This window comes from Tachyglossus aculeatus, chromosome 21 (assembly GCF_015852505.1).
Source record: "Tachyglossus aculeatus isolate mTacAcu1 chromosome 21, mTacAcu1.pri, whole genome shotgun sequence".
NCBI classification, from domain to species: Eukaryota; Metazoa; Chordata; class Mammalia; order Monotremata; family Tachyglossidae; genus Tachyglossus; species Tachyglossus aculeatus.
In genome coordinates this window covers 15,475,912-15,503,068 of record NC_052086.1, presented here as the reverse complement: position 1 = coordinate 15,503,068, position 27,157 = coordinate 15,475,912, and the positions used below count along the sequence as shown (strand labels likewise).

Here is a 27,157-nt window from a genome sequence, read left to right as displayed (position 1 = left end):
GCCTAGGACTTGAGATGTTACTCGTGGGTTCCTTTTATAACCAGGCAGAATTCAGCTGCTAGAGGATTTCACTTCTTTGAGATATGATTCTTCTACATGATTTGGTAATTTAGCTCAAAAAAGTGTTCCCTGGCTTATGTTAAGAAGGAAATTTAACAACCTTCTAAGGGTTGTTAGAGTATCTCTGGTACTCAAGACAAGAGATAAAGAGCCACTCATGGTTTAATCAATCCGATGGTATTTATCGAGTACTTAATATGTGCAGAGTACTGTACTAAAAGCTTGGGAGAGTACAATACGACAGAGTTAGCAGACACGTTCCCTGACCATAACGAGCTTACAATCTTCAGCCTGATGCTTCATATTAACATTAATACCTATCAGCGTTGTTGCCCAGGAAAGAGCCAGGTCAATTACTGTAGCTGTTTCGCTCATTAGACACTGGGCTGAATTTTTTCAATTCAAAGCCCTTGATTCTCTCAGTTAATTTTAAGCTTCCAAGATACTGCAGATACACAAAGGTTTAAGTGTAACATTCCAAAATTTAGAAGCCTAGCCCCGTTTGTAATTTTTTTTTATGAATATCTTCTTTTACATAGGAAACCATTTTCCATCATTGTACACGATGGGTCCATAAATAACACAGGCTATGTTTTTGTGCCACAAATAATTCACCTCCTCTATTCAGCATTTCATGTTTTTGGTTGTTTTTAGCTGACTCCGCTTCCTCTTTGCCATCACAAAACAATGGTACAACAAGTCCAGATGTCTTCGACTCGCAACCTGGGAGTGCGGCCTCAAACAAACAAAGCGGGGCTCGGAAAACCCCGGAGTCCTTTTTGGGCCCCAATGCAGCCTTGGTGAATCTGGATTCTCTGGTAACTAAACCACCACAACCTGTTCCTTCACTGAATCCGTTCTTAGCTCCAGGTACGTCTCTCTCTTGGGAGGGGAGAACAGTTGGGTCACTTCCCAAGGGCTCCCCAACTTCATAAAAGCTCACCTTCTCTAATAAACTCTGACTGTCTTTGCTTCGAATAAGAAAGGCAGTTTGTGTTCCTTTTTATGGTGTTTGTGAAGCGCTCACTGTGTGCCAGGCACTGTACTAAGCACGGGAGTGGAGTCATGCTAATAAGGTTTGGACACAGTCCATGTCCCGCATAGGCTCACAGTCTTAATCTCCATTTTACAGGTGAGGGAATTGTGGCCCAGAAAAGTGAAGTGACTTACCCAGGGTCACACATCAGACAAATGGCAGAGGCAGGATTAGAACCCAGGCTGACTCCCAGGGTTTGCTCTTTCCACTAGGCCACTCTGCTTTCATTCTCATTTTATGAGGAAAGGAGAAGGTGGAAAAAAAATGGTTACCAAATACCTCCCTCTCCATTCTTGTGAGCACCAAGTATTACGGGTAGCTCCAATTCTGTCGCCTGAAGAGTTTAAGGTTTTAAAGATCATGCAGTAAAACATTATTGAGTTTGTTTCTCTGATATATTGTTTGTTGTCAAGTGCCTAGTAGAGTTAGGCATCCAAATTAAGTCCAAAAAATAAAATAAAATCAACAGAGACATTGAATCCATCTTTCCAAAGTCCAAGGGTTCCTAAAGCAGATTTCTAGTTCAATATTGACCTATTAGTAGCCTGTTCATTGTTTAAAAAATGCAACGGAAATACTGAAAAAAAATTAAATCAAACCTTGATGGGTATTAAATGCCTAGAGTTGTAGAACAGAGTACTTTTTTATGGTATTTGTTAAGTGCTTGCTATGTGTCAAGCAATGTTCTAAGTGCTGAGGTAGATAGAAAGTTTATCAGGTTGGATACAGTCCCTGTCCCACTTGTGGTTCACAGTCTAAATAGGAGGAAGGAGGATTGAATCTGCATTTTACAGTTGAGGAAACCAAGGCACAGAAAAGTTAAGTGATTTGCCCAAGGTCCCACAGGTTCCACTAGGCCACTCTACTTAGCCCTAGTGACTATCTGATGGTGTAGTTAAAGCAATTTTGCAGTTCAGAAAATGTGTTTCTAGTTTCTTTAAGCAAAATTTTGGGTTTTTTGTTGCTTTAATGAAGTTAGGTGCTTCCCTGATGAAATATCCTAAAATTTTCCTGATTCCCCACTCAGTGCCCTCTTGCCCCCTGGCTCTTCAGACTGTGTTTGGCTCACCCATCTGGTGCCTCTCAAAAACTCAAAATGGTTCCATGAGTTTTTTATTTTCATCCAAGGTTTGAAAAGCAGCCACATGAGTTTGTACTTGTAAAGAGTTCGGCAGTATTGAGCAACAGGAAGTCTGTGTATCTATCACTTGTAGATATTAGGCAAAGTTTACAAGGAGCTGCTGAGCCATCCAAAAAATGTCTAAACAGAAGTATTAAAAGAAAAAATTGGAGCATTGGCTGTTGGCCAACAATTCAGATGCTGGGAAATTTTTTCCCTCCATTTTCCGGTCTCACCGAGATTCGGAAATGACTTGTTGACAGTATAAGTTCTCAGCAGAACTTTGAAATAAATGCAGGTTCACTTTCTAAAATGAGCCGAATGACTGAGACCTCTTCTGATTAATGCAAGAATGCTTTAGAGGAATAGCTTGTCCCATTTGACTGCTGTTTTAATCAAAGGAAACAATTTTGAGCAGTTGACTTCTTTATGATTTTTCAAGATCTTAATTTTTTAAATGGAATTTGTTAAGCACTTATTATGTACAAGGTACTGTACTGAAGCGCTGGGGTAGATGTGAGCTAATCAGGCTGGACACAGTCCCTGACCCATATGGGGCTCCCAGTATTCATCCCCGTTTTACAGACAAGGCTCAGAGAAGTGAAGTGACTTGCCTGAGGTGACACAGCAGATGGGTGGCAGAACTGAGATTAGAACCCAGATCCTTCTGACACCCAGGCCTGGGCTCTTTCCACTAGGCCACGTTACTTTTAAAAGCAAAGACCAGAATTACCCGACCACGGCAGGACACTAACCTGCGATCTTCTGAGCCGAAGTCAGACGCCACATTAGGCAAAATGGCCACCCATGATCGTATTCTTCTGTTCCCCCACATGGCAGGGTTTCTGGGTTTGGCTTGTGTAGTGTCTGACAATGGAAAATGCCCATAATAAACAGAGCCAGCGTATCAATTTCCTTCTTTAACTGTAACAAAATGGATGTTTGTCAAGACCTTGCCCCATTAGCGAGCTCCTCCATGAGACCATTTCCAGCCTGGAGAGGCAGAACGGAGCTGAGGAGGCCTAACTTCCCCACAGCCTGTCTCTCCTTGGACCTTTTCCTCCAACAGGTCAATCAATCAATCAATCAATCGTATTTATTGAGCGCTTACTGTGTGCAGAGCACTGTACTAAGCACTTGGGAAGTACAAGTTGGCAACATATAGAGACAGTCCCTACCCAACAGTGGGCTCACAGTCTAGAAGGGGGAGACAGAGACAAAACCAAACATATTAACAAAATAAAATGAATAGATATGTACAAGTAAAATAAATAAATAAATAGAGTAATAAATATGTACAAACATATATACAGGTGCTGTGGAGAAGGTCCTTATTGTGGGGATAGGAATTGAGCTGAGGTGAATCTGGCCAGGCCTGTTTTCAAGAACTCTGGGCGATAGATGTCTGTGATTCCTTACCCGCCTCCCTCGGGAAAGTATCCTCCCTCCGAGAAAGTACCGCATGAAATTTCCCCAAGTTCAGACCGAGAGCATTGTCCGTGTGAGTCACCGTGGACTCACCGTGTCCCGCAACTCTCCACAGGCTCGTCGGCCGCACCGACTCCGGTTAACCCCTTCCAAGTGAATCAGCCTCAGCCACTTACCTTAAATCAGATGAGAGCAAGTCCCGTCATGGGAACGAGTCCTTCTTTCAGTTCCGGGTCAGCAGCGAACATGGAGCCGGTGCCTCTTCCCTCCATGGCCCCGATGGCGGCAATGGGCAGCGTGACTCGAGTGGGCCAGGCCATGAACATTGCAGGTCCAATGTCTCAGCCGCTTCACAATCCGGGAATCCTGCCGCCTGCCTCTCAGTCCGCCAGTACAACCAATCCTTTCCTCTTATAATGACCCAGACAGGTTTTTGGTTTGGGGGTTGTTTTTTTTTTTGGTTTGTTTGGTTTTATTCTTTCGGAACTGCTCTGAAGTCGTCTCTGAAGCAGAGTGAACGAAAACCCCATTTGGACCTAGTGATGCGTAAGAGACTCGGAAATAGATTTTGCGGTTTACAGGTAACGATCTTCAGGAGGGTGTTGTCTTTACTTTCCGGTTTATCCAACCAGTCCTTGCTGCAGATGGTACCGTCCTTTGCCTCTTCGAACGTGGCCAGAGACATCCGGGCGTCACCAAAGTAAAATCTGCCCATTTTGAGATTTCAGTACCGTTGAGGGAGAACCTGCCATGCCAACTCCCTGATGGCTATTTTCAAGGTCTCGGGTGCGTGCCGGATTCCAAAATTCTTCCCTGCATTAAGTTGTTTCTCCCACTGTTTGAGATGCGAGACTGAGTGCTAGTGACCATTTTTTTTTTTGCACATAGCTCTACACAGTTCTAGATCGTTGGTTCCTCCATAGTCTTTATTCTTCGGAGAATGGTTTGGACGTTCAGAAGACCAGACTCATACGTTCAAAGCATTGCAAAACAAAAATCACGTGGCTTGCTAAATCATAGTTTTGGATGCAGAAAGCAAGTTTGCCTCAAAAAAAAAAAAAGAAAAAGAAAAAAAGGAAATAAAATTAGCGTTCCTAAGTGGTCAAGCGTAAGATGTGATATTGTATGCAGTGTTGATCTTGTACACTACTATATAGGAACTGTTAATGACTTTTCTGTGAGTGGGCATGCTACACTCGTGTTAAATGAGTCTTTTGCTCTGTTCTTGTCCGGTAGTGACTTCGTTTGGGAGTTATTGTGTGTATTTAATTTTTATTTGACTTACCATGTGAGTTGAAAGTGAAAAAAAGAAAAAAAAAATTTACCATGGGACAACTCCGAATTAAAGAACTAGGGCGAGCTTTAAAACTAATTCAGGCTTAACCTTGCTATATGCAGTTATTCTTGTATACTTTTGCACATATGTTGTTTTTAGTACAGTTTCATATTTGAGTTGGCAGAATTACCTAATAGTCATTTTTGCTAATATTTTTATAATGTGGTTCTTATTTAACTGTCTAGTTTTGATAGACTTTTATCAGGTCTGGCTGAAATTAAGATATTGGTAAGTGTCATTTTTATGGTTTAATGCTCTCTTATTTATGGTTATAGCTCTTGGTTTCTGTGAGAGAATTTAAAAGGGAAGATAAACACTAAAAAACACTTTGGGTGATAGAATTCATAATAAAAACTCAAGCAAATTCTTGTGACTTTATATAAAACTGGGAATTTGATCACGTGCAAGATAACATTTATTTTAAAAAAATATATAAAATACTCATAAAAAAACACAGCCTCAAGTTGCCTTTTCCTTTCTTTAGTCCCTCTTTTGGTAGATTACCAAATTGGACCGACTTTTAGCCTTTGTAGGTAGAACGAGAGGCTATTTTTCCTGTTGTATTATTAGCGTCTTAAAATTTTTTAAATTCTAATATATGAATGTGACTCACAGTTTTGTCAACTAATTCCTTTTTTAAAATTCAAGGCATGCTCCAGGTTAATAGTTACATAGCTCTGTTTACAATTTGAATTGTAAATTGAACAATGCATTTTTAACCTGAATGTCTTTGATTTCACCAATTTTAATCCATGCTCAGGTTAAAAATGAAATAATATTGTTGAGTCATATGTATGTCTGTGTGCGTATGCCTTCTCTAAGGTGGAAGCATTTTAAGTGCTCTCTTTTCTAAAAAACACATACACACACTGCGTAGGATAAATTTAAGAATGAATAAGTATGTGCTGAAAACAAGGAATTGCTATAGGAGAACTGCTATCTCTGTGACCTTTTCCTGATATGAAAAAGGAAGTTGGGATTGAGAGAGATGTGTGCACCAGATAGTCTTATATTGCCTGTGCTGAGAAAAACCCAAAGTTGTGTTCCGTAAATAGCAGAAGTCGTTGGTATCAGTGAAAATGGATTGTATCCTTAGTCCAGGATCAGGAAGGTTATCAACACTCGGGCCCAGCCCTGTGGATTGAAGTAATTCTGAAGAAACTCCTGCTTGATTTTAAAAGTATGGACACCCATAGGTCGATTCATCCTCCTCTGTTAATCCCGGACCTTAGGACAGGATTCTAATACTGATCTGATATTTTGTAGAAGAGGAGAAGAAAATGTTTGCATTCAATGTGCATGAGCAAATTTTATATTATCACCTTTCTCTTTTCCCCTCATTCACCCCCCTCCTTTTTTTTTTTTTTTGGTTTTGCCTTGTAGAGAAGACTTACTATTCACAGACTTTTGGTGGACCCAGGCGAGAAATGTACATTCCAGTTTTTCCGTGGCAAGGTTCACCCATTGTTTTTCCGTTTCTTTCCATCACTGAAGTCCTCCTTTTCTCTTTTTAAAAATGTCGGTCTTCTGCTTTTCTGTGCAAAATTAAAAATAAATGTGTATAGTTTCTTCGGACCTTTATCCCTATTGTTCTATTTTTTTTTAATTACCTAAGTGGGTTGTCCTTTCAATTCTTTTTCTCTTTCTTTTAATTGGAAAATCACTGGTCCTTACCTACTGCTCAGAATAGAAAACATCAAGGTGTGGTAAAAAAATAATGATGTCAGTCAGTTCATTTGAAAGTTTTATTAATGTACTTCAAGTGCTGGATTCAGGCAGATGTCCCCAGGAGTTTAACCACCCTTTTGTGTGTGTGTGTGGGGGGGTATTTGTTTAAGCCAGGCACTGTACTGAGCGCTGGGGTAGATATGAGCAAATCAAGTTGGACACAGTCACTGTCCTTCATGGGGATCACAGTCTTGATCCCCGTTTTACAGATGAGGTAACTGAGGCCCAGAGAAATTATGTGATTTACTCAAGATCAAACAGCAAACGTTGCGGAGCCGGAATTAGAACCCGGGTCCTGGCCCGGGCACTAGCCACTAGTTTATGCTGCTTCTCCCTTGAGCTTATTTATCATTTTGCAGTCCCCAGTGTAAGGTGTTGAATGACTGTTATGAAATAGTCTGTAGGTAGGAGGAAGAGTGAACGGGGTAACTGCCTTGCTAAGTACCTCCTGCTCGAAGTGATTGCCGTGGGCATTAGATGATGGTCAAACTTCAACTGTGCCCATGATTGCTGAAGTCTTTCATTTCCTAATCATATGCTACTCTCCGGATTAGTGGTGTATAAATGAGTTCTTCCTTCCTTTTCCCCATTTTCAAAGCGCTACACGTGTTTCTTTTCTCTCAGTTATAGTTTCTGTCCCCACCCCACAACGAGGTGCTTTGATTTAAAATATTAGGGATCCAAAAATAGCCTTACTGGTCAAATTGACCCAAGTTCAGTAGTGTTAGTAATTATTTTGTAAAAGCATTTTGGTATAACTTTAAGCCCCAAAGTGTGGTCAGTTATTTATTCAATCAGTTTTGTACTCTGTAGAAACCACAGTATGTGCTGGAGGGGATATTGGGAGGGTGGGTGGGGGGGAATCCTGGTGGGTTTTTTTTTTTTCTATCTTGTGCTGTTTACAGTCTTTTTGAGGTCCCAAGAATAATACAACTCTTAATGTCAGCCATCTTCCCTTTTGCTGTTACTGTTTCTAATGTGTACTGTATGTATTAATATTGCACAGATTGTGGATAAATATATGGTTTATTTTTCACAGCAGAATCTCACAAAACTTGCTTACTTTTAGAAGTGTTACAACTTAAATATTTACCAAACTGTTTTCATAATACTGGGAGCAGGCTGCTTTTTATGAATCCGTGCTGACTATTGACATTATTTACTTGTACAAATATAATTTATCATTTGTATCATAACGTCCCGTATCTTTCTGTGTCATTTTTTCCTCCGGAAAATGTCACACCGACGTGGCGTTTGATGCCATTGGAAGAGTTGGAAAAGGGGTCGCGGTGGAGGGGGGTTGGGGAGAGTGGTAGATGGACTGGCCAAAATTAAAATTGCGTTGCCTCTATACTCCAAAGTTTGGGTATCAGGGCCATTAACTTACCCTGCATTTTCCAAATAGGCTGTCAGGACCCTCCAAAGAAAAATCTCTGGTGACCATAGGGAACATAGAAGGGATTGTCTTTTCTGGAGTTGTTCTTACCCTGGACTTGGACAGGATGCAGAATGCTAAGTGGCTGCGATAATGTCTTTCTGTTGCTTTACAGAGATTCTCCACCTAAGTATACTGATGGGATTTTTTCTTCTTTAAGCTAAAAATCTATAATGATTTCCAGGAAGATGTGTAGCATAAATTAATGTTTGAAGCAGTGGAATGTTTAAACAAAACAGGACTGCTGATTTTGAAATTCCAATTTCAAAAACCGCAAGGTCTGTTAAAATGTTTGAAAATCAAAGTTCAAAGCCCATGTGTTGGGAGCCGTAGTGCCAGTTGACTTTCTCCGAACTGTGGAATGCAGGCATCCGGCTGATCGGCGTGTAAACTAAAGAGATTACTTGAGGAATAGTGGTGATGGATGAACATGTGTTGCTTTTGAGTTTTATGTTACCTTGGTGAGTCACCTCCAGAGTACGAACACTTTGTTTTACAGTCTCCAGAATGAGAGGAAATGCTTTATGGTCATTTTATGAAGGATCTGGGCCTGACCTCTCCAAAGAAGAAGCCAGATGGGCTCTCCGAGGAGCAAGGGTTATTCATTTTTTGCTTAGGTTTGTGTAAATTTGGAAGTAGGAAAGACTCATAGCTGAATTCCAGAGGCTTTCTGATCTTTCAGAATCATCCTCTTGCTGAGAAGGGCAATTTGGCCCATTCTTGCCCAAGTGGAAAAAGTCACCCCAGTGCTTCAAAAAGTTCTCTGCATGTGGATGTGTTGGGAGGGAGGAGGAGGGATGGGGTGAGACTCATGAGGGTCTTTGAGTCAATAGCCAATCAATCGATTGTATTTATTGAGCACTTACTACGTGCAGAGCACTGTTACTAATCCAGGCGTCCCGATTTTAATAATAGTAGTGGTATTTGTTAAGCGCTTAGTATGTGCCAGGCACTGTTCTAAGCACTGGGTGGATACAAGCCAATTGGGTTGGACACAGTCCCTGTCGCATGTGGGGCTCACAGTCTTAGACCCCATATTACAGATGAGGTAACTGAGGCCCAGAAAAGTGGAGTGATTTGCCCAAGGTCACACAGCAGACAAGTGCTCAGTGGAAAGAGCACGGGCTTTGGAATCAGTGGTCAGGGGTTCAAATCCCGGCTCCGCCAATTGTCAGCTGTGTGACTTTGGGCAAGTCACTTAACTTCTCTGTGCCTCAGTTCCCTCATTTGTAAAATGGGGATTGAGAGTGTGAGCTCCCCGTGGGACAACCTGATCACCTTGTAACCTCCCCAGCGCTTAGAACAGTGCTTTGCACATAGTAAGCGCTTAATAAATGTCATTATATATATATATAATATATAATATATAAATATTATATATATATATATATATATATATATATATATACTAATCCTTTTGGAGGCTCCAATAGTGACTGCTTTCTTTTAACTGGATGAGAAAGAGCCCTGTTGAAACTGTTAGGAAATTGTATTCTCCCAAGCACCTAGTACATTGCTCTGCTCAGAGTAAGCATTCATTGTGTACAATTTTGATTGAAATCCTCCACGAGAACTGTTGCTCAACAGAATGATGCAAAATAGAGTCTTTCTGAACCCAGGCAAGTACAGAAATGTACACTCAGTTCTCCCAGAACCCCTGAGGTTACAACCCTGGTGTCAAGGTATGTTCTATCCAGATAGACATGCATGGTCAGAAGAATGTTGCTTAATTCTTTGACTGTGTTCAGTCCAAGAAGGGTAGTTAACAATGCATGTTCGGGAAAGAGCTGGATCAGTCAATGCTAATAATAATAATAATAATAGTATTTGTTAAGCGCTTACTATGTGCCAAACACTGTTCTGCGCTGGGTAGATATAAGGTAATCAGGTTGTCCCATGTGGACCTCACAGTCTTAATTCCCATTTTACAGATGTGGTAACTGAGGCACAAAAAAGTTAAGTGAATTACCCAAGGTCACACAGCAGAGCAAAGTGGTGGAGCAAAGATTAGAACCCACATCCTCTGACTTCCAAGCCCGTGCCCTTTCCACTAAGCCACGCTCCTGAGTGGTACTTATTGAGCTCTTGCTCTGGATGCTGCATTGTGCTGAGTTACTTCCCAAGCGCTTAGTACAGTGCTCTGCACATAGTAAGCGCTCAATAAATATGATTGAATGAATGAATGAATGAATCCCTGCCCTCAATGGGTTTTCAGTCTAACACTTGAAATAAATTACAGGTAAGGGGAATTGACAGATTTTCAAGTTATGTAAATAAGTTCGTAAGTGGCTTAGACATGCCAAAGGGAAATAGGGGGAGAAATGGAGTGGGGGTAGGTGGGATTTATCAGGGAAGACCTCTTGGATGAGGGGTTATTTCAGAAAGGCCTGGAAGATAGGGTCTGCCAGATGGGAAGGAGGAGGGAATTCCAGGACAAAGGTCTTGAGTCGGACAGTAGTGGTGAGAGAGATGAGAACAAGGATCAGTGAGTAGGTTGGATTACTTTTATTTTCATTGATAGTACTTTTTGAGCACTGAAGTAAGCGCTTGGGAGACTACAATATAGCAAAGTTGGTAGATGCATTGTGCCCACAATGCAATTCAGAAGATTGTGACACGGAGAACCAAGTGAAAAGTTAAATAAATGCTTTGTAAAAGGCAAACTGCTCCTTTTTATCAATGAAGTGTTAGTGTTAATGTCATAAAAAGATAAAGAAACAACATGTGTGCCCAGGGTACCCTAGAAGGACTTTGGGTTTGGACTTTGGATCAGCTCTAGGTAGGGATGATTTCCTGTTTATTTAGGAGCATTCAACCCCTCAGGAGAGAAAAGCAGGCCGTACTTTGAGGTTAAAGAAGTACCCTTTGTTGTAGATAGTTAAGAATGCACCTTACAAAAAAGTTTCCTGGTGCCCATAAAAGGATCCAATAAATATAAAAAATCCTATCAAATCAGTCCTACAATAAAGGTTGAAAGCTTCTTTATGCAGCAGGAGCCATGGTCTTGAGAAAAACTGTCCAGCCTGCAATTTTAACACTTCTCTTGGCTTCGCGGACACTGTCCTCTCCTGGTTCTCCTCCCAGCTCTCTTGCCGCTCATTCTCAAATCTATTTCACAGGCTCCTTCTCTGTCTCCCACCCCCTAACTGATTCAAGATTCAATTCTGGGTCCCCTCCTATTCCCCATCTACACCCACTCCCTTGGAGAGCTCCTTAGCTCCCATGGCTTCAACTGGCCACCTCTACGTGAGTGATACCCAAATCTACATCTCCAGCCCTGATTTCTTTCCTCTGCAGTTTCACATTTCCTCCTGCCTTCAAGACATCTCTTCTTGGATGTCCTGCCAACACATGAGAGGCTGTGTGACCTTGGGCAAGTCACTTCACTTCTCTGTGCCTCAGTTCCCTCATCTGTAAAATGGGGATTAAGACTATGTGCCAAGCATTGTTCTAAGCGCTGGGGTAGATACAAAGTGATCTGGTTGCCCCACGTGGGGCTCACAGTCTTCATCCCCATTTTTCAGATGAGGGAACTGAGGCACAGAGAAGTGAAGTGACTTGCCCAAAGTCACCCAGCTGACAAATGGCAGAGCCGGGATTTGAACTCACGACCTCTGACTCCAAAGCCCGGGCTCTTTCCACTGAGCCACGCTGCTTCCCATACTGCTTAGGGCAGTTTAAATCAGAGATAGACCCTGTCCTGTAGAATCTTCCAACCTAAATAATCTTCACAAACAGTTGAAGACAATACGACAAAAAGCTGTAGGTGAAAAAGAAAATATTTGTTGTTTTTTTTTCTTTTCTGGAATTTCTTAAGTACTTACTACGTGCCAGGCACTGTACTAAGCTCTGGGGTAGATTCCAAATTGGACAGCCCATTTCCCACATGAGGCTCACAATCTCAATCCCCATCTTACAGGTGAGGTAGTTGAGGACGAGAGAAGTTAAGTGACTTGTCCAAGGTCACTCAGTAGACAGGTGGCAGAGCCAGGATTAGAACCCAGGTCCTTGTCCCTCCCAGGCCTGTGCTCTGTCCACTAGTCCATGCTGCTTCCTGTGCAGCTTCTCATGTAGGTCTAGTATAGTATTGTAAAATAAGACATGTATGAAACCAAATCATCCAAGGCTCCAGCAGTATTCAGTCAAAACCTCAAGGAATGCAAAGTGAAAGCCTGAATGGAAAGGGGAAGGTAGGCCGATTTGGGAAAAGGGAAAAGTTGGGGGTGACTGGTATAAATTTGGCCAATCTGGACGTAAGACGGCCTGAGTATCTCAAGAGATTGAGAAGATAGGCCGAGGAGGGAGAGAGAACCTGAGGATGAGATGATGGGGCTGGAGCAGGACAAAAAGTTTTAAATGTGTGGGGTGAAACTGAACTAGAAGATCTTCTTAAGTCATCTGAGCCCTAGGTGGGGAGAGAGAATGTTCACTCACTGATCCTTACATACATGAAACTGGGGCCGGAGTAAAAAGCACGCTATGGACAGTGTTTAAAGATGAATTTTTTCTATAGCCGTATATATAAATTATATATAATTTTATATAGATTTATATAAACATATATAATCTATATAGACTTGTACAGAGCTATATCTAGATTGGCCTATAGGTTTATATAGAGATTTACATCTCTATATAAAATTCATCCTTAAATATAGATATCTATATGTACATATAGATGTTAAGTTTATATTAAGGTCTGTCTTCCCCCTCTAGACTGTAAGCCTGCTGTGCGTAGGGAGATATCTGCCAACTCTGTTGTATTGTACTTTCCCAAGCGCTTACTACAGTGCTCTGCCCTTAATAAGCACTCAATAAGTACCACTGATTGATTGATTGAAATAAAGCTCTTGTTATGTGATAGAATGGATTCAAGAAGAGCAGTTTTCACAAACACATGCCCTCTTGGGGGGATGCGGGGGGTGGAAGCAGAGACTATTCAAAGCAATTTAATCAGTGCAGGCAAGACTTTATTTTAAAAAGGACAAATCATAAAAGAAATCTCAATTGCCAATGAAGACAATTGTAGGCTTTCATATTCCCATTAGATTGCTAAGTACCTTGTGGACAGGAACTGTCTTCTGTTTTTAATGTGCTCTGCCAAGCACTTGTACAGTATTTTGCCTCCAGTAAGTGGTCAATAAATGCTATTGGTTGATTGGTTAGCACTCATTGAGGGCAGCCCTGAGTTCAAATTCCTTAGCAGTGGAGGCTTGTATAATTCAGTGATGATGGAGGAGTAGAAGTCACGGACAAGGCCGTGACTATGTAGTTTGCTCTGCACAAAGTAAACAATAAATACTATTGAATCAATGAATGAATGAAATGCATTCCTTCCTGGTTTAGAGTTGTTCAAATCTCATTTATGGATCCCCCTGCCCAACCCTGTTTTCCAGCTGCTGGAATGCAGGGTGTATCAAAAGCTATTTTTCTGATATCAGAATCATCATTTTAATGTAATAGGATAAGTACACAAGAATCCATTCTCCATCATTTCTTTATCTTGGGAGATTTAACACTTTTCCAAAGAAAGCCAATGAGGAGAGTTTAATCCCTTTTTTTTTACTGAAGCTATTAAAAATATGCACTTACCATCTCTGTTAAGTCCTAGCAATTGCCATCCTATTTATTGACTCCAGAAATGCAGAAGGTTTCTCCCCCACGTGTATCATAATTAACTTATGATGATGATGTGATGATGGTATTTGTTAAGTGCTTACTATGTGCCAAGCACTGTTCTGAGCACTGGGGTAGATACATGGTAATCAGGTTGTCCCACGTGGGCCTCACAGACTTATTCCCCATTTTACAGATGAGGTAACTGAGGCTCAGAGAAGTTAAGTGACGTGCTCAAAGTCATGTAGCTGACAAGTTGCGGAGGCGGGACTGGAACCCATGACCTCTGACTCCCAAGCCTGGGCTCTTTCCACTAATTAGAGACCAGCTTAAACATTAATCAGGTAGCAATTCTTGAAGGAGGCTTACTTTCAATACTCAAAGGATGGTGGGAATTGATACTAGTCAGGGAACTTATTAAGCATTTACTGTATCCCAAGCACATGCAAGGTAATAAAAATAATAATAATAATAATGGCATTTGTTAAGTGCTATGTGCAAAGCACTGTTCTAAGTGCCAGGGGGGATGCAAGGTGATCAGGTTGTCCCACGTGGGGCTCACAGTCTTCATCCCCATTTTACAGATGAGGTAACTGAGGCTCAGAGAAGTTAAGTTTTTATATTTTTATATACATATTTACATATATATATTTATTTTTATTTATATATTTTATATATTTTTATATATTATATTATATTGTTATATTATATTATATTATTGTATTATATTATACTATTATATATTATTATATATTTTATATATATTTTTATTTTATGTATGTATTTTTATATACATATTTTTATATACATATTTATTACTCTATTTATTTATTTATTTATTTATTTTACTTGTACATTTCTATCCTATTTATTTTATTTTGTTGGTATGTTTGGTTTTGTTCTCTGTCTCCCCCTTTTAGACTGTGAGCCCACTGTTGGGTAGGGACTGTCTCTATGTGTTGCCAATTTGTACTTCCCAAGCGCTTAGTACAGTGCTCTGCACATAGTAAGCGCTCAATAAATACGATTGATTGATTGATTGATTAAGTGACTTGCCCATGGTCACACAGCAGACATGTGGCGGAGCTGGAATTAGAACGCATGACCTCTGGCTCCCAAGCCTGTGCTCTTCAAACTGAGCTATGCTGTAATCAATCCAACCTAGTCAATGTCCTGAATGGAGTTTGCAATCTAAGAGGTAGGAAGAGCAGGTATTTTATTCCCACTTCCCAGTTGAAGAAGCAGGCAAAGAGAGGCCAAGGGACCGACCCAATGGAAGATCTAGGATTAGAATCTAGATCATCCAACTACCAGCCTTGTGCTCTTTCCACTGTTCCATAATAATAATAGTAATAATGATAGCATTTATTAAGCGCTTACTATGTGCAAAGCACTGTTCTAAGCACTGGGGAGGTTACAAGGTGATGAGGCTGTCCCACGGGGGGCTCACAGTCTTAATCCCCATTTTCCAGGTGAGGCAACTGAGGCCCAGAGAAGTAAAGTGACTTGCCCAAAGTCACACAGCTGACAATTGGTGGAGCCGGGATTTGAACCCATGACCTCTGACTCCAAAGCCCGGGCTCTTTCCACTGAGCCACGCTGCTTCACCTGCTGGTTGTAAGTAGTCTTTGTGGGGATAATATATCTTGGGGTGACAGCCTGAATTGTGAACTATAAACTTGATTATCTCGATGTGTATTATCCAAGTCTATTGAACAGTGCTCTGGACTACTTATACTAAGGAAGCAATCAGTCTGTGTAGAGTACTGTCCTTAGCACTTAGAAAAGTACAGTACACCAGCATTGGTAATAACAATAATGGTGATATATGTTAACCGCTTACTATGTGCCAAGCACTGATCTAAGCACTGGGGTAGATATTCATTCATTCAATCGTATTTAGTGAGCGCTTACTGTGTGCAGAGTACTGTACCACGCACTTGGGAAGTACAAGTTGGCAACACATAGAGATGGTCCCTACCCAACAGTGGGCTCACAGTCTAGAAGGGGGAGACAGACAACAGAACAAAACATATTAACAAAATGAAATAAATAGAATAGTAACTATGTACAATTTAGTAAGTACACTATGTACTTACTATGTGCAAAGCACTGTTCTAAGTACTGGGGTGGTTACAAGGTGATCAGGTTGCCCCACAGGGGGCTCACAGTCTTAATCCCCATTTTACAGATGAAGTAACTGAGGCACAGAGAAGTGAAGTGACTTGTCCAAAGTCGCACAGCTGACAATTGGTGGAACTGGGATTTGAACCCATGACCTCTGACTCCAAAGCCAGTGCTCTTTCCACTGAGCCACGCTGCTTCTCAAGCTATCTCAGAACACTGCCTGACACACACTAAGTGCTTAAATACCACAAAACAGGGGCAGAAGGAATCTCACAAGGCACTTTTGTTACTGAAAGGATCAATCAATCAATCAATCGTATTTATTGAGTGCTTACTGTGTGCAGAGCACTGTACTAAGCGCTTGGGAAGCACAAGTTGGCAACATATAGAGACAGTCCCTACCCAACAGTGGGCTCACAGTCTAAAAGGGGGAGACAGAGAACAAAACCAAACATACTAACAAAATAAAATAAATAGAATAGATATGTACAAGTAAAATAAAGAGTAATAAATATGTACATACATATATACAGGTGCTGTGGGGAAGGGAAGGAGGTAAGATGGGGATGGAGAGGGGGAGAGGAAGGAAGGGGCTCACTCTGGGCAGGCCTCCTGGAGGAGGTGAGCTCTCAGTAGGGCCTTAGTATTAGGATCACTCACCTAATAGTTCAAAACATGAGCTCCCTTGGTAATTCCAACAACTGCCTTGTAAACTTGTTATGGGCAGGGACCGTGTTTGCTAATTCTGTTGCGTCGTACTCTCCCAAGAGCTCAGTACAGCGGTCTGTACCCAGTAGCATTCAATAAATAGGACTGATTGAATCAGGTTGTCCCCCGTGGGGCTCACAGTCTTCATCCCCATTTTACAGATGAGGTAACTGAAGCATAAGGAAGTGGCTTACCCTAGGTCACAGAGCAGACAAGTGGCAGTGTCGGGATTAGAACCCGCATCCTCTGACGCCCAAGCCCTTGCTCTTTCCACTAAGCCAGGCTGCTTCTCTGGTAGATGGGTTCCTTGAGACCTAATGGGCAGATCATGGGCCTGGGACTACTAAAACTGGACCCTCAACTTGTCTTCTGGGTGACCTTGGGCCAATCACTTCACTTTCTGTACCTTAGTTACCTTATCTATAAAATCCAAATTAAATACCTAATACCTGTTCTTCCTTCCTACTTAGACTGTGGGTCCTACGTGGGACATGGACTGTGTCCAACCTGATTAGCTTGTATCCACCCCAGCCCTTAGTAGAATGCCTGGCACACAGTAAGCACTTAACAAAAAACATTTAAAAAAAAAAGTTTATAGTCTAGAGGTAACAATAAGGAGTTGATCATCTGCTTATTTCGTTATGGGAATTTTGCAAATTATCCACACAACTGATACCTGAAAAATTGACTCTTAAATTGAAATGCAAGTTGGAACCATTTTTCCCAAAGGAACATGGTTGTAGCTGGGAGGTTGGTTCCCAAACCAAGCTTGGAATAGTCTATTTTTATACAAATTGCCCAGAATGGGAGCCCCACCCCTTAACACTGTGAGCCCCTTGTGGGGCAAGGACTGTGTCCAAATCAAAGAACTTGCATTGAAGCGTAGTAAGCGCTTAACAAATACCAAAACAAGAATAATTGTGCAAAATGAATACTATAGCTACATTACTGTCTATTGTAAAGAGACAATCATGTTGACTTCACTTGTTAAAATACAGCCCAATAAAATATAGTTACGTACAGTGTGCACTACTACTTATAAGCCAGCTAAACACCAGAGACAGATTTAAAATCTCTATTTTAAATAAGAACTAAAATAGGTCTGTTTGGGGGATATTTATAAGGGATTTTGAGAGAGCTCTTGGCTGGGGTCTTCTTCGGATTTGGGGCTGTTATCTTTTCCAGAGCCTCAGAATTAGGGGGGCTTCCCTCAGTAGCAATCCCCAAAGTGGTCATTTGGCCAAGTCAACAGACCGAGCAACAAAACTGGGGAGAGCAGGAGGTGGGTAGAAAGACACAGAGCTGGTCACCCTTGCACTCATATTTCACGCTTTATCATCATCATCATCATCATCATCATCAATCGTATTGAGCGCTTACTATGTGCAGAGCACTGTACTAAGCGCTTGGGAAGTACAAATTGGCAACATATAGAGACAGTCTCTACCCAACAGTGGGCTCACAGTCTAAAAGGGGGAGACAGAGAACAAAACCAAACATACTAACAAAATAAAATAAATAGAATAGGTATGTACAAATAAATTACAAACATTTATCAACCCCCTGCCCTGCCTCAGCCCCACAGCCCTTATGTACATATCCATAATCTGTGTAGTTCTTTTAATGTCTGTCTCCTCTCTAGACTGCAAGCTCGTCGTGGGCAAAGAAAGCATCTACCAACTCTGTTATACTGCACCAAGCGCTAGTATAGTGCTCTGCTCACAGCACTCAATAAATATGACTGATTATCTGTGGGGAAATTCAACTGACAAGATGAGTGAACTGATGCTTGAACAGATAAATAGAAAACACGGACAACGACAGCATTTTTTCTCACACCCAATATATTCTCCTTAAACCTTTTCTGCTGTTCTTCAAATGCGTTGAACCCCAGGGGCAGGTTAAGAACACAGGAGATTTTGAGACTCTGAGCAGAGTTAAGGTATGAGCATTACAGACACAGCTTATAGTTGGGATCTGCAGATTCTTTTTTGGAGTGGCCAAAAATGGCCACGTACTTCGCGCTTGTCAGGTTGGACACAGTCCCTGTTCCAAGGGAGGCTCACAGTCTGAAGAAGAACAGGCATTTCAGTCCCATTTTGCAGCTGACAAAACTGAGGTACAGAGAAGTTACCCTCCTACCTTACCTTGCTAATGTACTACAACCCAGCTCTCATTATGTTGCCAACTTGTACTCTGAGCAGAGTTAGGGTATGAGCATTATAGACACAGCTTATAGTTGGGATCTGCATCCATACCCCCCATCTTACCTCCTTCTCTTCCCCACAGCACCTGTATATATGTATATATGTTTGTACATATTTATTACTCTATTTTACTTGTACATATCTATTCTATTTTATTTTGTTAGAATGTTTGGTTTTGTTCTCTGTCTCCCCCTTTTAGACTGTGAGCCCACTGTTGGGTAGGGACAGTCTCTATATGTTGCCAACATGTACTTCCTAAGCGCTTAGTACAGTGCTCTGCACACAGTAAGCGCTCAATAAATACGATTGATTGATTGATCTGCAGATTCTTTTTTGGAGGGCCAAAAATGGCCACGTATTTAGCGCTTGTCAGGTTGGACCCAGTCCCTGTCCCAAGTGAGGCTCACAGTCTGAAGAAGAACAGGTATTTCAGTCCCATTTTGCAGCTGACAAAACGGAGGTACAGAGAAGTTACCCTCCTACCTTACCTTGCTAATCTACAACCCAGCTCTCATTATGTTGCCAACTAGTACTACCCAAGCGCTTAGTACAGTGCTCTGCACACAGTAAGCGCTCAATAAATACCATTGAATGAATGAATGAATGAATACCTGTCTCTTCTAACCTGTTCACTGTTAGCCTCGTCTTTCTCACTGCCAACACTTTGCCTAGGTCCTGTTTGTCCTGGAACTCTCCCCAAGTCCCCACCTTCCAAGCCCTACTAAAATCACATCTCTTCCCAGATACCTTCCCTGACTGAGCCCTCATCTGCCCTCTTCACTCTCCTTTCTGCATCATCTATACAGTTGGAGTTGTACCCAACTATAGCAGAAGCAGCGTGGCTCGATGGAAAGAGCTACCACTCTGGAGACGAACGGGAGCCAGGAGACGGGGCCACGGTCGGAAGGATGGTGGGATGCGGAGGAAATCAGGCTGTTTCCAGTCACAGCGGAGCCACTTAGGCAACCTGGTCCTTTAACCAGAGATCAGGTGACTTCGGCATGGCTCGGTGGAAAGAGCCCGGGCTTTGGAGTCAGAGATCATGAGTTCAAATCCCGGCTCCACCAATTGTCAGCTGTGTGACTTTGGGCAAGTCACTTCGCTTCTCTGGCCCTCCATTACCTCATCTGCAAAAATGGGGATTAAGACTGTGAGCCCCCCGTGGGACAACCTGATCACCTTGTAACCCCCCCCCAGCGCTTAGAACAGTGCTTTGCACATAGTAAGCGCTTAATAAATGCCATTATTATTTATGTATTTATTTACTTTAACCTGGGTGCTTTACCTGCTAGCTTGGAGCGTGGCGGTCTTGAACCCAGGCCCCGGCCTCCCTCCTCCTCCTCCCTGGTGAGTTGTTCAAATTGTTCAAATTGGCCCTGGCTCATCACGCCCTCCCCTTGCCCACATTTCTGGCAGGGGTAGCCTGGCAAGCCTGGTGAGCCCTGGAGGCTGCGGGGACTTTTGAGGTCCTGCAGACTGTGACAGGAACACATGTGAGTCAGACAGGCCTGGTCATCCATTCATTCATTCATTCATTCATTCAATCATTCAATCATATTTATTGAGCGCTTACTGTGTGCACAGCACTGTACTAAGCGCTTGGGAAGTCCAAGTTGGCAACATATAGAGACGGTCCCTACCCAACAGCGGGCTCACAGTCTAGAAGGGGGAGACAGAGAACAAAACAAAACATTAACAAAATAAAGTAAATAGAATAAATATGTACAAATAAAATAGAGTAATAAATACATACAAACATATATACATATATACAGGTGCTGTGGGGAGGGGAAGGAGGTAAGGCAGGGGGGATGAAGAGGGGGAGAGGAAGGAGGGGGCTCAGTCTGGGAAGGCTTCCTGGAGGAGGTGAGCCCTCAGGAGGGCCTTGAAGAGAGGAAGAGAGCTAGCTTGGCGGATGTGCGGAGGGAGGGCATTCCGGGCCGGGGGTCGACGACGGGATGGGTGAGAACGAGGCACGGTGAGGAGATTAGCGGCAGAGGAGCGGAGGGTGCGGGCTGGGCTGGAGAAGGAGAGAAGGGAGGTGAGGGAGGAGGGGGCGAGGGGATGGATGGATGGACAGCCTGGAAGCCCAGGGTGAGGAGTTTCTGCCTGATGTGTAGGTTGATTACGCATCAACCTCTGGTGTCGCACCCACACCAGAGTGAAGCTGGTCTGGGGGCTTCTGGCAAGGCTGGGGGCCACAGTCAAGGGGCTCAGACCCCCATCGGGCCCGGGGCCTCAACCCATTCAGGCTCTAGAACCGGATCTGCAGCAGGAATCGTGGCAGAGGGCGGCTCGAGGCCGAACGGTAAAAAGCCTCTGGGACCCAGTCGGCGCTGGACATCGGGACAGGGTAATGGAAAACCAGGCTGACCCATCCAAGATGGGCTAGCCAGTCACCCTAGAGGGGGCTGGTTCCAAGCGGGTTAGGGCTGAGCACTTCAAGGGCTGTACCAAACATTGGCGCTTAGTACAGTGCTTTGCACACAGTAAGCGCTCAATAAATACAACTGAATGCATAAATGAATGAATGAATGAATGAACTGGCTTGGTGATGTTCCATATAATGCTTCCTCTCCAATCTGATTGTGATCAGATTGATGTCACCCCATCCAGCCGCCTCTTTCCTCTCCCCCTCCTTCCCCTCTCCATCCCCCCGCCTTGCCTCCTTCCCTTCCCCACAGCACCTGTATGTATGTTTTGTACGTATTTATTACTCTATTTATTTATTTTACTTGTACATATCTATTCTATTTATTTTATTTTGTTAATATGTTTTATTTTGTTCTCTGTCTCCCCCTTCTAGACTGTGAGCCCACCGTTGGGTAGGGACCATCTCTATACGTTGCCAACATGTACTTCCCAAGCGCTTAGTACAGTGCTCTGCACACAGTAAGCGATCAATAAATACGATTGATTGATTGATTCAGGCCCCTTGTCTGCTTTATTAATAATAATGGTGGTATTTAGGTGCTTACTATGTGCCAGGTACTGTGCTAAGCACAGGGAAGGGAATTAAAGCCAATCACACTGGACAGTCCCTGTCCCACATCGGTCTTACAAGCGTAATCCCCCTTTTCCAGATGAGGCACAGAGAAGTGAAGTGACTTACTCAAGGTCGCACAGCAGACAAGAGGCGGAGCTGGGGCTGGTTCTACCCAGCTCCTGGGGTTGAGGGAAGGGGCTCCCCTGGCAGGCAGACTGTGAGCCCGTTGTTGGGTAGGGACCGTCTCTATATGTTGCCGACTTGTACTGAGCGCTTAGTACAGTGCTCTGCACACAGTAAGCGCTCAATAAATACGATTGAATGAATGAATGTACTTCCCAAGCGCTTAGTACAGTGCCCTGCACACAGTAAGCGCTCAGTAAATACGATTGAATGAATGAATGGGTGGGGTGGGGGTTTGGCAGGAGCCACCCGTTTCTGCTTTGACCGCTTTACTCTCCAAGTGCCATGAATGAATTTCATCTGGAGCAGCATGGCTCAGTGGAAAGAGCACAGGCTTTGGAGTCAGAGGTCATGGGTTCAAATCCTGGCTCCTCCACATGTCTGCTGTGTGATCTTGGGCAAGTCACTTCTCTGGGCCTCAGTGACCTCATCTGTAAAATGGGGATGAAGACTGTGAGCCCCTCGTGGACAACCTGATCACCTTGTATCCACCCCAGCGCTTAGAACAGTGCTTTGCACATAGTAAGCGCTTAATAAATGCCATTATTATTATTATTATTATTATCTGGAGCCCCCATTCCTCCCCGACAGCTGTAAATCTCTCCCTCCCTCCCCACTGCAGGTAATTTGTGCTATATCTTTAATGAAGTTGAGAAATGTGTAAGCTTAGACACCATCTGGTCCTGGAGCAGGGAAAAAATCTCAGCTCATGAGCACGAAAATCAGTCCTAGCTCCAGGTGAAGATGATAATGATGATGATGATGGCATTTATTAAGTGCTTACTCTGTGCAAAGCACTGTTCTAAGCGCTGGGGAGGTTACAAGGTGATCAGGTTGTCCCACGTGGGGCTCCCAGTCTTCATCCCCATTTTACAGATGAGGTCACTGAGGCCCAGAGAAGTGAAGTGACTTGCCCAAAGTCACACAGCTGACAGTTGGCAGAGCCGGGATTCAAACCCATGACCTCTGACTCCAAAGCCCGGGCTCTTTCCACTGAGCCCACGCTGCTTCTGTGAAGGTGAGATGTTTCAACCACCTGGCTGAGAAACAGGGAGAGGGACCCTGGGCCTGAAGAGCGCTTGAGAGGTCATTTAGTTCATCCTTCTGGCTCCGGATAGCCTTGTGCAAAGCTATCCAAAGAAAGATAATAATAATAATAATAATAATAATAACAATACTAGTATTTGTTAAGTGTTTACTATGTGCCAGGATTGTAGTAAGCACTGTGGTGGATACAAGCAAATCGGATTGGATACAGTCCCTGTCCTGCATGGGGCTCACCGTCTTAATCCCCATTTTCCAGATGTGGTAACTGAGGCCCAGAGGAGTGAAGTGATTTCCCCAAGGCCATACAGCAGACAAGTGGCAGAGCCGGGATTAGAACCCATGACCTTTTGACTCCCAAGCCTGTGTTCTAACCACTACACCATAATGCTTCAAGACCATCTTTGATCCAGCATGGCCTTGGGGAAAGAGCATGTCTTGGGAGCCAGGAAATCTGGGTTCTAATCCTGACTCCACCACTGGTCAGCTGTGTGAACCTGGGCAAGTCACTTAACTATTTTGTTTCTCAGTTTCAAAGCAGCAGCATGGTGTAGTGGATAGAGCACAGGCCTGGGACTCAGAAGGTCATGGGTTCTAATCCCACCTCTGCCACTTGTCTGTTGTGTGACCTTGGGCAAGTCACTTCACTTCTCTGGGCCTCAGTTACCTCATCTGGAAAATGGGGATTAAGACTGTGAGCCCCACATGGGACAACCTGATTCCCTTGTATCTACCCCAGCACTTAGAACAGTGCCACTTGTCTGTTGTGTGACCTTGGGCAAGTCACTTCACTTCTCTGGGCCTCAGTTACCTCATCTGGAAAATGGGGATTAAGACTGTGAGCCCCATGTGGGACAACCTGATTCCCTTGTATCTACCCCAGCGCTTAGAACAGTGCTTGGCATATAGCACGTGCTTAACAAATACTATTATTTAACAAATAATTAATGAATATTAAGTGCCAAACTTCCTCCCACTTAGACTGTGAGCTCCATGTGGAACACAGACTTTATTCACCCTTATTGTGTTGCATTTACCCCAACACTTAATTCAGAGTTTGGCACGTAGCACTTAAAAAATAACATAAAAACAAAAAAAAAAAAAGGAGCTTAAGAAACCAAAGTAAAAAAAACCCCACAATACCAGAGGAAACACGATAATGAGGAGTTCATGAAAGAGTAGAGGAGCAAGGAATGAGCCAGAAAGCAAGACCGTGAAATGGAGTTTTATGGCACCATGGCTTCAACACGAGGATGCTCTTTCTCTTCTGGCTCTTTTTCTCTTTTAGACTGTGAGCCCACTGTTGGGTAGGGACTGTCTCTATACGTTGCCAACTTGTACTTCCCAAGCGCTTAGTACAGTGCTCTGCACACAGTAAGCGCTCAATAAATACGATTGATTGATGGATTGATTTCTCAACTGCTCCGCCCTGCCTCTCCCCAGCCGGCGAGCAAAGTCCGGGAGCCGTTTTCCCGGCCGGAAACCTCACCGATGGAAAACGTCCCAAGCCAGCTGGAGGGCACAATAAATGGACGCCCAGCTGAACAACTCGATTCCAGGTAATATTATAACCATTTTTATGAATGTACAAAATGTTAGGAGAGAACCAACGTACCAATCTTCACAATAACAACAGTAGCATTTGTTAAGCAGTTATTCTGTGCCAAGCACTGAGGTAGGTCAGACAGTCCCGGTGCCATACTGAGCTGACAGTCTAGGGGAAAGGGAAAAGAGGTGTTTAATCCCCATTTTACAGATGAGGAAACTGACACAGAGAAGTAATAATAATAATGGCATTTGTTAAGTGCTTGCTATGTGCCAGGCACTGTACAATTATGGTATTTGTTAAGTGCTTACTACGTGCCAGGCACTGTACTAAGTAAGCACTGGGGTGGATGCAAACAAATCAAGTTGGACACAGTCCTTGTCCCACATGAGGTTCACAGCCTCAATCCTCATTTTACAGATGAGGGAACTGAGGCCCAGAGAAGTGAAGTGACTTGCCCGAGGTCACACAGCAGACAAGTGGCAGAGCTGGGATTAGAACCCATGACCTTCTAACTCCCAGACCTGTGCTGTATCCACTACGCCAGAAGTGACTTACCCAAGGACATGCAGCAGACAAGTGATGGGGCCAGGATTAGCACTCAGGTCCTCTGGCACCTCAGGTCACGCTCTTTCCACTAGGCTTTGATTTTAAGCCAGACTGTTGTCATAGGTTCGAATCCGCCAGCACCCTCCTCCACAAAGGAGCGCGTATAACGGATGTTTGGGGCCCATTTGATCTACTTTTCCTAAATGCAAATTGAGGCGGTGATTTCTTCAACATCTAATTTTGAACAGACAAGGAAGTCCTCCTCAAAAATCCCTTGAGGCGTGATTCAGCTCAGTATTAGACGTTTATTGAGCAAGCACTTCCTTCCGAGCAAGGGCTGAACTTCGTCTGAACCCCACTCTCTAAGGAACTTCCCATCCCGGTCCCAAATTAGAACGTTTCGGGAGGTGACAGCCAGGGAGGAGGGCAGGCTGGTAGGTTTCGGAATACGAGATGAATCCCAAGGGCTCCGTTTGCTGAAAATTTCACAAATAGGAGTTTGAAAATATGTACCAGGGTGTTCGGCTTGCGATACTCTTTTAGGCATGCCCACTTAGTCCAGGAAAGTTTGGATCCGCATGGATGTTTTGAGTGAACAGAAACCCTGATCTTTAGAAGAAAGAAGCATTAACTATGTTGAACACTTGGCTCTTGGATAATATAAACATTTATTTTACAAAAATAGTTGGCTACAGCTTCTATTCAAGGTAGCATTACACAACGGTACTGAAGTAAATATCACGGTGATTAAGTTTGAGATTATCGGTCTTTAAAGTCTGGAAAACCAAATGCTACTGCATGGGGTTTAAGAGGAATCAAGTCTGAGCTTGGAAGCTTCCCAGGAAACGGTGGTGTTTCTTCAGCGTGGAGAGTCCAGGTTTTTTACTTAGGCAGGCCCTCGGAAACGGACGCTGCCATAGAGCTTTGCACGTCGGAAGGACTTGTGTCGTATCCTAACTTCTTCAAGTCCTTGGTCACCACGTTTAACGAGATGGTAACAAATCCTTGAGAGCGCACTCTTGTCACTGGAAGCGGACGGAGAAACGGCGTTAATCTGTGGCTGGGGTAGGGGGGATTTTCAACGGTCCAGTGCAGTTGCCACGTCGGCTCCGTTGTCCACACTCAGCCACGGGCAGTGAACTGTGGGGTCTCTGCTCTTTAGGCCCTTGGCATTCACCCCACCGTAAATTATTCATATTTAAGTGTGTCGCTTCCTCTAGCCGGTAAGCTCATTGTGGGCAGGAAACGTGTCTACCAACTCTGTTGTGTTGCAATGATGCTAATAATAATAGTGGAATTTGTTAAGCGCTTACTATTGTGGGCAGGAAACGTGTCTACCAACTCTGTTGTGTTGTAATGATGCTAATAATAATAGTGGAATTTGTGAAGCGCTTACTATTTGCTGGGTACTGTAATAATCACTGGCGTAGATACAAGATAATTGGGTTGGAAACAATCCCTGTCTCTCAAAGGGCTCACAGTCTTAATCCCCATTTTAACACTGTGGAGGCACAGAGAAGCTAAGTGACTTTCCCATGGTCAAATTAGAACCCGTGGCCTTCTGACTCCCAAACCCGTGCTCTATCCACTCTCCCAAGCTGTTAGTATTGTGCTCTGCACACAGTAAGCGTTCAATAAATACCACTGATTGACTGATAGGGATCTTTCTGCTACCCTGGGTAGAAACTATTGCTGAGGCTCAGCCAATCAATCAATCATATTTATTGAGCGCTTACTGTGTGCAGAGCACTGTACTAAGCGCTTGTGAAGTACAAGTTGGCAACAACTTGCCAATGATCGGCTTGCTGACTCTAGGCTTTATTATCATTATCATTATTATTCAAATGTGTTTATTAATAATAACGGGATTTGCTAAATGCTTACTATGTTCCAGGCACTGAACTAAGCACTGGGGTGGATACAAGCAAATTAATAATAATAATAATAATAATGGCATTTGTTAAGCGCTTACTATGTGTGAAGCACCGTTCTAAGCACTGGCAGGGGATACAAGGTGATCAGGTTGTCCCACGTGGGGCTCACAGTCT

General features: G+C 43.3%; 2 protein-coding genes across 3 annotated transcripts in view; one reads left to right on the top strand and one right to left on the bottom strand.

The window, feature by feature from the left end:
• EPN2 (epsin 2) overlaps positions 1-6,848 on the top strand; it is a 120,524-nt gene extending 113,676 nt beyond the window's left edge. For both annotated transcript variants that reach the window (XM_038762653.1, XM_038762654.1), the window contains exons 8-9: positions 715-930; positions 3,760-6,848. In XM_038762653.1, coding sequence (XP_038618581.1) covers positions 715-930; positions 3,760-4,061 — 518 coding nt within the window. In that variant the 3' untranslated portion in view covers positions 4,062-6,848. The remainder of the gene's footprint in view (positions 1-714; positions 931-3,759) is intronic.
• Positions 6,849-25,758: 18,910 nt separating this feature from the next.
• Positions 25,759-27,157, bottom strand: part of B9D1 (B9 domain containing 1) — a 41,342-nt gene continuing 39,943 nt past the window's right edge. The window contains exon 7 of the mRNA XM_038763003.1: positions 25,759-26,134. Within this exon, the coding sequence (XP_038618931.1) occupies positions 25,992-26,134 (143 nt within the window). The 3' untranslated portion in view covers positions 25,759-25,991. The remainder of the gene's footprint in view (positions 26,135-27,157) is intronic.